Source organism: Electrona antarctica (assembly GCF_951216825.1).
Source record: "Electrona antarctica genome assembly, chromosome: 17".
Taxonomy (NCBI): domain Eukaryota; kingdom Metazoa; phylum Chordata; class Actinopteri; order Myctophiformes; family Myctophidae; genus Electrona; species Electrona antarctica.
In genome coordinates, this window is record NC_136798.1 from 39,533,028 (window position 1) to 39,545,639 (window position 12,612).

A 12,612-nucleotide genomic window follows, 5' to 3' on the forward strand; every position below is an offset into this window, starting at 1 on the left:
GCTTAACATATATCATAACATCATCATATCATAAACCATCCAGGGGGGGGAAAAAAACCTAAGTTCCAATGGATTTTTGGATCTGTAACTGAGTGCATTTGTACACGATTTACACTTCCCTTTCTGGAACAGATCCCTGAGAATCTTGATCACACGGTAAGATGGGTGGGCTATGTGCATTTTAGAGCATGTCTATTTTAATGATAATATAGTATATTAGTATATCTGAAAATATCATAAAGATAAGAAACCCTTTGGTCGTACAGTTGTATCAAAGCTGCAAATACTAAACTAAGAGACCCTTTGGTTGCACCATTTGTGTCAAACGCTTTGTAAATATCTAAGAACACACAGAACAGAAGAAAAAAACCCTTTACCAGCGCTCAAACTTTCGTATTTTTTCTGCATTTATCTCCTTACACCCCCCCTCCCTCCCCCCTTCTTCTCTTGTGTGTGCAGTGCATATGTTTGTGTGTGCGTACGTGCGTGCGTTCACATGGGGTCAAACTATAGAAAGGCAACTGGGTGGAGTCCTCTGTGATATCCTGTTACACTATGAATGACCTGCAGCTCATGTGTCTGTCTGTCCTAACATCACCCTAAACACCTGTTGAGTAGGGCTGAGATAGATAGATAGATAGATAGATAGATAGATAGATAGATAGATAGATAGATAGATAGATAGATAGATAGATAGATAGATAGATAGATAGATAGATAGATAGATAGATAGATAGATAGGAATGATGTACCTCCAGAACAAGCACTGCCAGAGGGCTGAAACAGTAGACGTCAATCATCTCAGGACTCCGCCCACTCTGCCAATGCTCCACTTCCTGTTTCAGGGCCGTGGAAACCCAACTGTTCACCTGGTCCTGAAAGGGAGGGGAAGGGTGGAGAGGGGAGGATAGGATAGGAGAGAAGAGTATAGGAGAGGAGAGCGGAGGAGAGGAGAGGAAAATAACTAAGTAAAACAGGGGTGGGCAACTGGCGGCCCATGGGCCACATGCGGCCCCCACCTTCACTTAATGCGGCCCGCAGGTTAATATCAGAATACTGATATAGTATTGATTTCAGCTGTTGCAATTCCAAACATGCAAACATGACCTGCTTTAATTATACTTAATGACTAGTATTAAATGACTAGTACTTAACCCCTAGTATTAGTATTGTCTTTTTGTGTACAATTAGTATTTAGTTCATAAAGTTATCATAACTAAAACTAAAATTTGAAAATCAATAAAAAAGGTTACTTTTCAGGTTTCTAATTAAAAAAAAGCAAAAAATAATTCAGTATTTCAATTCAAATATAGCAAAAATAGCTGATCTACAAGCTCAAAACGCGTCGCAGCGCGACGCGTTTTGAGCTTGTAGAGCACAGAGCTCGGTAGCATCTGTCTTTGGCTCTCCGACAACAAATTGTCACTGCACCTTGGGAAAACTGAGTCTATTCTGTTTGGTTCAAGTCATAACCTCAACAAGTCCCCGGGCTTCACAGTTAGAGTGGGTGACAGTGTGGTCACAAATAGGGAAGAGGTCACTTACTTGGGTTGTATACTAGATAACAAACTCACGGGTGAAAAAATGGCAATGAAAGTGATCTCAAAGGTCAACCAGAGAACTTTCTTGGGCAGGATATCCCCTTATGTCAACAGCAGTGCTATGAGGACCTTGGCCGGTGCCCTCATCCAGTGCCACTTTGACTATGCTTGTACTTCATGGTACAGAGGTATCTCCAAGCTATTGAAAACAAAGCTGCAGACCTCCCAAAACAAGCTTGTGAGGTTACTACTCAAATTGAACCCCAGGTCTCATCTTACCTCTGCCCACTTTAGTAGCCTGGGATGGCTAAGAGTGGAGGAGAGAGTATCTCAGCTCTCATTGTGTCTGGTCTTCAAGATCCTGGATACCTCTGTTCCTAAGTACCTGCTGGGCTACCTGCCCAGAGTGAGGGATGCTCACAGGTACTCAACCAGAGGAAGTCCATATGATCTAGTTCCCCCCAGTTTCAAGACACTCAAGGGAAAAAATGCTTTTTACTACGCAGCCACTACTCTGTGGAATGCACTCCCTCCAGCCCTGAAATCCCTAAATTCTATTGCAAGATTTAGGAAAGACCTGAAATCATGGCTCCATCTACACACTAACTGGTCATAGTTAGTTTCCGACCCTGGATAGCCCATCTCCCATGCTCTGGACTATTCTCTCAGGGTACCTCTTGTCCTATGTATATAGCTCCCAGCCTTATATATAAGGATTATGTATTATATGTTCCATGGTTGTTTTGTTTGTACAGTATGTTTGTGTATAGTTTCATGTTACAAAGTGGACCACAATGGAAACAAGCAAAGGCTTTTTTGTGTCTAAGTCCATTTGGCGTTTTTTAAAATGATGTCATTTTCTGTAATTTTCTTAAACTGCCAATAAAGTATTCTATCTATCTATCTAGATCGGATATTTTTGCTACGACAGTAATATGCAATGCGTCCCTCTGGAGTGAGTGTGGAAATATAGTGGCCCTCTCCATCATCAAAGTTGCCCACCCCTGAAGTAAAACATACCTCAACATTTCAACATATGTATGTATTCACATGTATTCAACATAAATTAATGCTTGTAAATTAATTGCTTGTAACCATGCGCTGGCTGGTGGTAGAAGCCTCTTTGGAGCATATGGTATGGCTGTGTGACTCTGAGGCTGTTCAAACCTCAGGAAATGGGAAAACAAAGAACCTTTGTTCCAACGGATCCAATGCCGTTATTATTACATTTTTTGTCACAAAGCTCTTAATACTTTCCATTGGTTCTAAATGTTTAAAGCCCACATGGCACACATAACGAAAACAATGCTGATCTACAATCTCACATAGCGTGTCTCATAGTGACACACAGGAGAGGAGAGGAGAGGAGAGGAGAGGAGAGGAGAGGAGGAGAGGGGAGGGGTAGAGAGGAGAGGAGAGGAGAGGAGAGGAGAGGAGAGGAGGGGAGGGGAGGAGAGGAGAGGAGAGGAGAGGAGAGGAGAGGAGAGGAGAGGAGAGGAGAGGAGAGGAGAGGAGAGGAGAGGAGAGGGGAGGGGAGGGGAGGGGAGGAGAGGAGGGGAGGGGAGAGGAGAGGGGAGGGGAGGAGAGGAGAGGGGAGGGGAGGGGAGGAGAAAGGAGAAAGTGTGTACCTTTGTGTGTAAGGTAGGCCTACTGCTCCTCCAGCAGTGTGTGTGTTTCTCAGCAGGAAGAAGTGTTCCCAGTGTGTGTGCGTGTGTGCGTGCGTGTGCGTGTACCTGTTTGTACGTAAGGTACTGCTCCTCCAGCAGTGTGTGGTCGTCAGCAGGAAGCAGCGTTCCCAGTGCGTGTGTGTCTATGTGAGCACACAGCTCTGCATGGCCCAGGATGTCCCTGCAGGTGCAACATGCAACACATGGTCAGATCCATAGATAGCAGATCTACATGCTACGTCGTGTGACATCACAACACGTTGTGATGAGTTTACAGATCTGCTATTTTTGACGAGCTTTGACAAAACTGTAGTTTTTTGCTAAACCTGTATGGTTAGCATCACTTTAGAGTCAGTGGCCTACAGTATATGACCACAGTAGCCATGGACGGATTAACGCCCACAAGGGCCCCTGGGCCGGTAAATTTTTTGGGGCCCCCAAAGCGTGCGTGCGCACGGAATTTTTAAGTTTTTTCGTGTTTTTATCAACTTTTTGACCTACATTTAACAAAATCAATGGCCAATGAAGGTCCCCAGGAGCTTTTTTCAGGGCCTCAAACCCAGCACAGAGCGGTCCAATTTCCCTGAAGGGCCCCTGAGAGCCAAGGGCCCCTGGGCCACGGCCCCATTGGCCCAATGGCTAATTTGGCCCTGCACATAATTCTGTTTGAGCTCAAACAGCCAGCATCTAAACCCAATATTTGAGTAAGGTTCGGTCAATCTAGTGAATACAAACGGAAGATTTCTGTAATCAGTAGCAGCTGTGCAGCCTGTGCTGGACGGATGCGGAGATATGGGGAATTAAACTGGTGAGCTTCATTTGTATTGGCTTTTATCGATGTTGGCCTCGACACGTCATCACGCAGCATGTTTTCGTTTTCAGGAAGTAATACAAAATATATTTTTATGGACGTTTGATATAAAAACACACAAAAATGAGAATTTTCCCACTTTTTTGGCATCCATTGTTAGGTATGACCATATGATGAACACGGATATGGTCTAAAAGTGTGAAAAACGTATTTTTCATTTCACTACACCTTTAAAGAGTATCTCTCTCATTCAGAGAGAGTACTACAGACACTTATGCCATCATACATAGCGGGGGTTGCATTGCCTTTGTTTTCATCAGGTGTCTTTCACACCTCTGAGTGTGACTAGTCTTTGTTTGATGATCTCTGACTGGGACCAGAAGGAAAACAACTGGCATAAACACAACAGTTTTTACAAAATCTCATTGCTTATACATCTTTCTTTGAGATTTACATTAGACAATTCAAAATCCGATCTTTTCTTCCCGATTCCGATCTTGTGAAAATCATGTGATCTGAGCCGATTTCCGATCTCCCGATCCGATCGGGACAACCCTACTCTCAAAGGAAAAAAAGACCAATCTCCGCACTATGGGGGACCGGTCTCAGCTTCTCCCAGACGCGAAGACTCGCAAAGCACACCCCGCGCCTCCGCCTCCCAGTTCTTCTGCCCCTTGTTCCATACGGTTGTCAGGTTTTCGTTTGACTTTATACCTGATGTAAAGAAGCCTTTTAGTGCTTTTCTGGTTTTATCCTCATAGCAGTTTTTGTATTGACCTATTTACAAATGTCAATCAAGCTTGTTTGTTAAATGTAGGCTATATAATAATGCGGTAGACTATATTAATGTCTGTAGTTATTAATGCCTGTAGATAAAGCCTACTTTATCCGCGGGATTCAGCGTTTTAGCCAAAGCGATAATTTAAGCACAATAACAATATAATTTGTATGTATAGATGTCTCTTCAACAAATGCATGGGAGCCAGCGGCAGGCTTTTTCCAATTGCGGTCCTTATATAATTCAGTGTTTTAGGCAAAGCGATGCAGGCCTAATTATTATATCGCTCCCACCGGGAGGAAACCACAAAATAAAAAAAACTCCAAAATGTAAATTTTTCAGGAAATTAAAAATATACATTTTTCAGGAAATGTTGAAAACAAAGCACTACTGCCTCAAAGTTGGAGTTGTGACTTTATTTATTGTCAATTGTTTCCATGAGAAGGAGATCGAGAGGTGGTGGAGTAAAGGGTGTGCGTGCGAGAGAGAGAGAGAGAGAGAGACAGACAAGGTTGGACCCATGGGCATGTGTGTATTATTATACACACATGCAGAAGAACTGGGAGGCGGGGGGTAGGTGCGCTGCTGCGGGCAATGTGCTTTGGGAGTCTTCACCTCCCAGACCACCTGAGAGCACCACAATCCGTGGACGCTTTTAAAAGGGGACTTAAGACTTTTCTTTTTAAAAATGCATTTGCCTAGTTGGACTTTTAAGATGCCCTGTGTGCTTTTAGCAGTATACTTGACCACGAAATGCATGAATTGTCCTTATTTTAGTCCTTTTATATACTTTTTTTCTACTCTTGATGTAGCACTTTGAGATTTGTTTCAAGTATAAAATGCCTTATCAATAAAATGTATTGGTGCTGGGAGTTTGTCTGGTGGTTGGAGTCTGGTGCAACGCACAGGTCCTCGCGGTACTCCTGGTGAGAGCAGGAGTGGACCTGGTGAGACGTAGGAGGGGCCCGGACAGGAGGCAACCCACAGAGCCTAGTCCCTCCACTTACCAGAATAGTACCTCTCAGTACCTCTCATAGTAGTTCCGGAGTGGTTCCAACGGATTGTTTTTATAGTCTTTCCCTAGTGGTCTGATTGAGGGTAGCTACTGGGACGTAAGTTGGGACTTGATCACTCCGGCTGGGTCACCCGAGTGAGGGGTATGATGTTCGCGAGACCCGAAACCCCGATGACCTTGGGATACATCACTGAGGATACGTCCCAGTTGCATCCAGGCGATGTTATTTTCGTTTATTATTATTATTATTATTATTATTATTATTATTATTATTATTATTATTATTATTATTATTAAATGATGACGCTTGAACACACATTTTATAAAGAAACAATAAATTATGACATAGTCATATTTGGCAGGTGAAAGAAGCGCTGTCTCCATTGTGTTGTCTAAGTCAGCACATTTGGGCATATTTGGGCAAGTGGCTATGTCCAAACTAGGGGGTCTATGGCCAAACTAGGGGGTCTATGGCCAAACTAGGGGGTCTATGGCCAAACTAGGGGGTCTATGGCCAAACTAGGGGGTCTATGGCCAAACTAGGGGGTTTTCATGATTCTGAAATCTGAATCCATTCCAAGCATTAGTTTTGCACGAAAAACACTCCTTGGGCTTAAAAAGGCCATAGACTTATATACAGTCGTCCTGCTCATGATAACTACAGTTATACACTTACACATGGACGGATTAACCCCCACAAGGGCCCCTGGGCCGGTACATTTTTTGGGGCCCCCAAAGCGTGCGTGCGCACGGAATTTTTAAGTTTTTCCGTGTTTTTATCAACTTTTTGACCTACATTTAACAAAATCAATGGCCAATGAAGGTCCCCAGGAGCTTTTTTCAGGGCCTCAAACCCAGCACAGAGCGGTCCAATTTCCCTGAAGGGCCCCTGAGAGCCAAGGGCCCCTGGGCCACGACCCCATTGGCCCAATGGCTAATTTGGCCCTGACAGTAGCCTCGGAAACCCAGACGTTTTTATTTCCAGGGAGGAAAAAAAAGTCTGGGGCCGAGTCCACTTCAATACGGCATAGAGTAGCGCAAACGTCGATCACTCTCTGCTGATTTCTGATCACACGTACACACGTACACACACACACACACACACACACACACACACACACACACACACACACACACACACACACACACACACACACACACACTCCTCTCTCTGTCGCTCTAATGTATTAGTCTCATGTTGCGCAGCTGCGTCTAGTTTCTCCTGGCGGATCCTGCCGGGAGCTGCCTATGCCATAGAAAGCATAGGTGGGGCCCAGGCGGTGGCGTAACCGTCTGGGCACCCTGACTGGTAATCCAGTCGCAGTGTGCCGCGGGTTCGACTCCCGAGCCCGACACGGCCTTTACTGCATGTCTTCCCCCATCTCTCTCCCGTTTCCTGTCAGCCTATACTGTCTGTCCCTTCAAAAACCAATAAAAGGCGTAAGCCGCAACAAAATATCTTAAAAAAAAAAAGAAAAAAGAAAGCACAGTTGGACCCCAGGCTATGACCACAGTGGCAGGTTAGATTAAAACCAAAAACCAAAAAACAAAGTTTATCCTGCCTTAGATTTTTCTATTGTTGGGCCTGTAAACAGTGTTTTTCTCTCACGTGCACACACACACGCACAGAGCTTGTGGGGCCAGGCTTAATCCTCAGGTCAGGTGTTTTGTAAGTATTTTAGTATGACTCAGGGGATTCCCCTGGAGTCTGCGCTATGGTATGCTGCTCGCCGAGTAAGCCCCATATATCACAGCACAAAGGTCCAGTGGAATGTTAAGACCCTTCATGGTCAAACCATGACTCATGCTCACAGAGACTGACTATAACATTCACACACAGCCGGTCAAACAGTCAATTGAGTCAAACGTGTTAAGTTAAACCTATTTCCTGTTAATAACCTGGGTAAAATGGGCAACATTGGGGGGGGTAAAGGGGAGACACTTTATTGTGAAGGGATGACATGCTTAAGGAACGTACTCGGGGTAGATGTGGTTGACCCAGACCAGCAGGTATCCACAGTCGTCCGGCTCCAGCGCTGCCGAGTGGACGCGCTGCGTCAGCCTGCTGGAGAACACCTGGTGGTACAGTCCAGCGTAGAGGTTCACCACATCCATGTCCTCGGGGTAACACAACCTGTTACAGGAAGGGGTGCAACAGTCAACCACTTAATATCCTCGGGTAACACCTTTGGCTTAGAGTATATATTAATAGAGACGGCACCGGATTTCCCCTCCCATCCACTTGCATTTAGTTGCTCAAAAGAGCATGAGGCGATTTCACTCCTCCTTCCGGGTAGGAACAGAGTGCATTCTGGGATGGATTGGACCCAAACACATGAACGCGCTGTCGTTGACTATAATTGCGCCGTTTGCGCGCGTTCACGTATGAAACATTCGTTGATGATAGTCAATGGACCAGCGCTGGCTCGAGCTGCAATGACAAATTCGGCCACTATGTCCATTTCGCCTCAGGGTTTCCTCCAGGGGCCGTCTCTATTAATATATACTAAGGGTAACACGACCTGTACAGGAAGGGGTGCAACAGTCAACCATTTAATGTCCTCGGGGTAACACCACCTGTACGGCTGCAACAGTCAACCATTTAATGTCCTCGGGGTAACACCACCTGTACGGCTGCAACAATCAACCATTTAACATTTTTTATGGGGATAATTGTTCATAGTAATGGCGCTATAGAGTGCCACGCAAATGAGGCAGATTTGACTCTGAAAAGCCCCGCTTTCCGTTCTGCCTTACCCGCTATGCCTAAAACTTTTTTACGCATTTTGAGTGGCGCTGGCCCCTCCTATGCCCAGTTTGTGTGTACCTTATAGCGATGATTTGATTGGCTGAGCACCACATAGCGATGGTGAGGAGGGAAATTTGAAGACGCCACAAGATTGAAGATTAGCCCATAGACGTGGCTGGCAAAAAAAACGTAGAGTTGCGGATAAAAAGTGAAAAGTGAGGACGCCATTATTGTGAATGGCCGGAATGTGATGATGTATGATGATAATAAGAGCACCCCTCACTTCACACGGGTGTGTTACTATTTTGAAGAACAGTTTTAGTATAGTTCAAATAGTCAATCTACTTTGACACGTTGTCAACTTGTAGATCGGCAATTTGAACTATACTAGAGCGGTGCCCGTGGGGCCTCTACAGCGGTGCCCGTTGGGCACTGGCCTACTTGGAACGATGCAAGTTGGAAATGGATGCCCCACCTGGCACCCAGATATTATGTCTGTGTCCTTTTTATGCCCATATATAATAAGGTCAGGCATGCCCAGTCTATGCAGACGTCAGAATGATGTCAGAACAGGCCAGCTCCATATATGGACCCTGGCCTTTTTGGGGGGTTCTGGACAACCGTGGGTCCGACCGACCCGACACCGGCCACTGCACCCCCTGCGGTGGTGTGGAACGTTCGAATTTGAAGTCGGCGGGGCGAACGGTCCTCGAGTTGCGTGGATTACACACGTACAGAGACTTTATAGATACAGTAGATAGATAGATAGATAGATAGATAGATAGATAGATAGATAGATAGATAGATAGATAGATAGATAGATAGATAGATAGAGCTTTAGCCCTATACCCACCTGATGTCTCTGACCACTGTCAGCAGGTCCTCCTTGAGCCGTCGCCCCACCTGACACACCTCTCTCTTCAGAGGGGAGGACAGCACGTCTGAGGCCAGAGACACGTCTTCTGCTGCTGTCTGCAAAAACAGTCCCACAGTGACACACACATACACAGAAATGCAACATAACAATTCCACACGTACACAGAAAAACAACAAAACAGTCCCACAGTGACACACATGTACACAGAAATGCAACATAACAATTCCACACGTACACAGAAAAACAACTAAACAGTGCCACAGTGACACACACGTACACAGAAAAACAACAAAACAATCCCACACGTACACAGAAAAACAACAAAACAGTCCCACAGTGACACACACGTACACAGAAAAACAACAAAACAATCCCACACGTACACAGAAAAACAACAAAACAATCCCACAGTGACACACACGTACACAGAAAAACAACAAAACAATCCCACACGTAGTGAGGGGGGGGGGGGGGGTGAGTTCCAGACCCACAGGAACGCACCCAGGGTGCCGGCCCGGTTCTGGCGAGCCGCCCCGCGTCAGAAACGGTAGATAAATGACAGTTACCATGTGGGGGTCGCCGGGGGTGGGGGGGGGGGGGGGGTGAGTTCCAGACCCACAGGAACGCACGCAGGGTGCCGGCCCGGTTCCGGCGAGCCGCCCCGCGTCATAGACGGTAGAGAAATTACAGTTACCATGTGGGGGTCCCCGGGGGTGGGGGGCGGGGGGTTGGGGGGGAGTTCCAGACCCCCAGGAACGCGCCCAGGGGGCCGGGCAGGTTCCGGCGAAACGGTTGAGAAATGACCATGTGGCGGTCCCTCTACTGTACCCTCTACTGTACTGTACTGTACTGTCAGTCTGTCACTGTACTGTACTGGCACACCCGAAAGCATCATATATACAGTTAATACGTGCGTGTGTGTTTGTGTGTGTGTTAGGTTGCGCCCAAGTGGTGAAAAACAACCTTGCTGTTTTCGTGCTCATAATCACCCACCCACCCACCCAGCCAGCCACCCACACACATAGTTCCATAATGGAGTGGTTGCACCACTCAAAAAGGGCAGGTTACAACACATAGTTTGTTGTCATGAGTTGTCACGATCCGAGTTGGCTTTGTCCGAGGCTTAAAAGGTCTTTAAATAAATACTTTCTGAAATGTCTATGGGAAAAATGAATTGGAAATTGTCGCCCGGGGCGATTGTCATCATGAAAGGGGGGCGGGACTGTGACGCTCTATAGCTGTGACAATGACATGAAGCCCCTTTGTCTGAGTAAGAAAGTCATTATGTAGGAATCGGCCTCAGGTCATCAACGGGCCGTTTACCTTCAGCCTCGACTCCACCGTGCTCCGCAGCAGCGTGTCGTGCGTGTTCAGGCACCCGTGTGGACGCCACGCGGGGGCCTCCTCCTCCTCGGCACCGCCGCCGCGGCACCGGTCCCCCCAGAGCGTGTCATGCTCCTCCTGCCGCTGAACCACCCTCACGGCCCTGCGGAGCGCCTCCAGGCGGTCCGCGCCTCCTCCTCCTCCTCCTCCTCCTCCCGCCGACGGGGGCGAGAAGGAGTCATGGACGGCCGTCCACAGGCGGAGGAGCAGCAGCTCGTTGTCTCTGTGCAGCCTGTCCACCTGCTCCTCGTCCTGCTGGCAGCTTCCTGGAGGAGCTGCACATGGGTGGGAAAAAGTACTCAAATGTTTTACTTAAGTAAAAGTATCAATGCCGCAATGTAGAACTATAAGGGTGCACTCACACGGTTAATGCAATTCTCTGTGCTCGTTGGATCAATGCTGTGTTGTGTCATGGCCGCCCAATGCATTTCCAATGGAGGTCACATGGTTTGACACAACATTGTGTTGTTTGAGGGGGAGGGGAGCATTCGACTGCGCCCCTCCCCCTCATACAACAAAACGAGCACAGAGAATTGCATTAACCGTGTGAGTGCACCCTATGGCCTCAATCACACCTTTCGATCTAGCATACAACATTGATGCATGCTAGATGTAAGCAAGATGTAAGTGTCATGGCCGCCCCAATGCATTTCCAATGGAAGTCACATGGTTTGATACAACATTTTGGACTACAAGCTGTTGTATGGCTTTCGGCTGTGTTTCGACTGCCCCCCTCCCCCTCATACAACACAAATGTTGTGTCAAACCATGTGACTCCCATTGGAAATGCATTGCGAGCTTGCATCAGCTATACATCTCATACAACAAGCATACATCAATCTGTTGCGACCGTGTGAGTCGCACCTAACTCCGTTACAAGTAAAAGTCCGGAATGTACTTGAGTAAAAGTGCAAAAGTATTGAAGTCAAAATGTACCTAAAGTATAAGTAGTAATTATGCAGCATGTCCCATTTCAAGTTTTCAAATGTATAAATAACTTTTGAAAATAGCATGCAGATCTACAAGCTCAAGCTAACCCTCTGTGGCCGAAACGTTGTGTTTTTACCCCGCCTTGGTAAATAACGTTTTTGGGGAACTTTCAAAACCGTGTGCAGACTTATTGTCTCCACCAGGCCGAAGGCATGGGGAGAGAGTATGTTTTGCACTCCATCCGTCCGTCCGTCCGTCCGTCCGTCCTTCCGTCCGTCTGTGACCAGCTAATCTCCGGCATCATTAACCCAGTCGATGCCAAATTTTGCACACACACCTGGATGCCAACGATGAACCTCTGCCCCACAATTTCCAGAATGGCCTGTTATAGCGCCACCAGGAGGCTGCTTTGTGCAAAACAAGTTTTTGGACAGTACACTTACAGATTTTGTCCAAACATCACGCAAATTGGTACACAGTCTCTCTAGAGCCATTCAACGAAACATGTCTTTCAGATTTCTCAGACTCCATCCTGATTGGCTAAGATTGGCTTCCAAAGTTCGCAGGAGTGCTCAGTTTCAAACAAAATGCTGCAAATCATGAACACATTGTGTAATTTCCGTGAAATTGTGCACGCACATTCCCACTAGGCCGAGGAAGAAATGCCACATGAACATTTTCAACTATAACTGGCCGAAAAGTGTTTTTACCTCTGCACGGATCTGTGGATAACTTGGTATGCCAACTCCCTAGAGGCCAAGGAAAAACCTTTGACTGGAATTTTTCACATGTGCTCTTTATAGCGCCACCAGGAGGCCGACATATGTAAAACACATTTTCTAATATTACTCCTTCAGATTT

The 12,612-nt window shown here is 46.4% G+C and overlaps 1 protein-coding gene across 1 annotated transcript in view; it reads right to left on the minus strand.

The window, feature by feature from the left end:
• tnfaip2a (tumor necrosis factor, alpha-induced protein 2a) overlaps positions 1-12,612 on the minus strand; it is a gene marked incomplete at its 5' end in the record, with an annotated part of 29,404 nt that overhangs the window by 13,954 nt on the left and 2,838 nt on the right. The window contains 5 exons of the mRNA XM_079526429.1: positions 753-875; positions 3,275-3,389; positions 7,791-7,946; positions 9,415-9,533; positions 10,762-11,087. Of these exons, the coding sequence (XP_079382555.1) occupies positions 753-875; positions 3,275-3,389; positions 7,791-7,946; positions 9,415-9,533; positions 10,762-11,087 (839 nt within the window). The remainder of the gene's footprint in view (positions 1-752; positions 876-3,274; positions 3,390-7,790; positions 7,947-9,414; positions 9,534-10,761; positions 11,088-12,612) is intronic.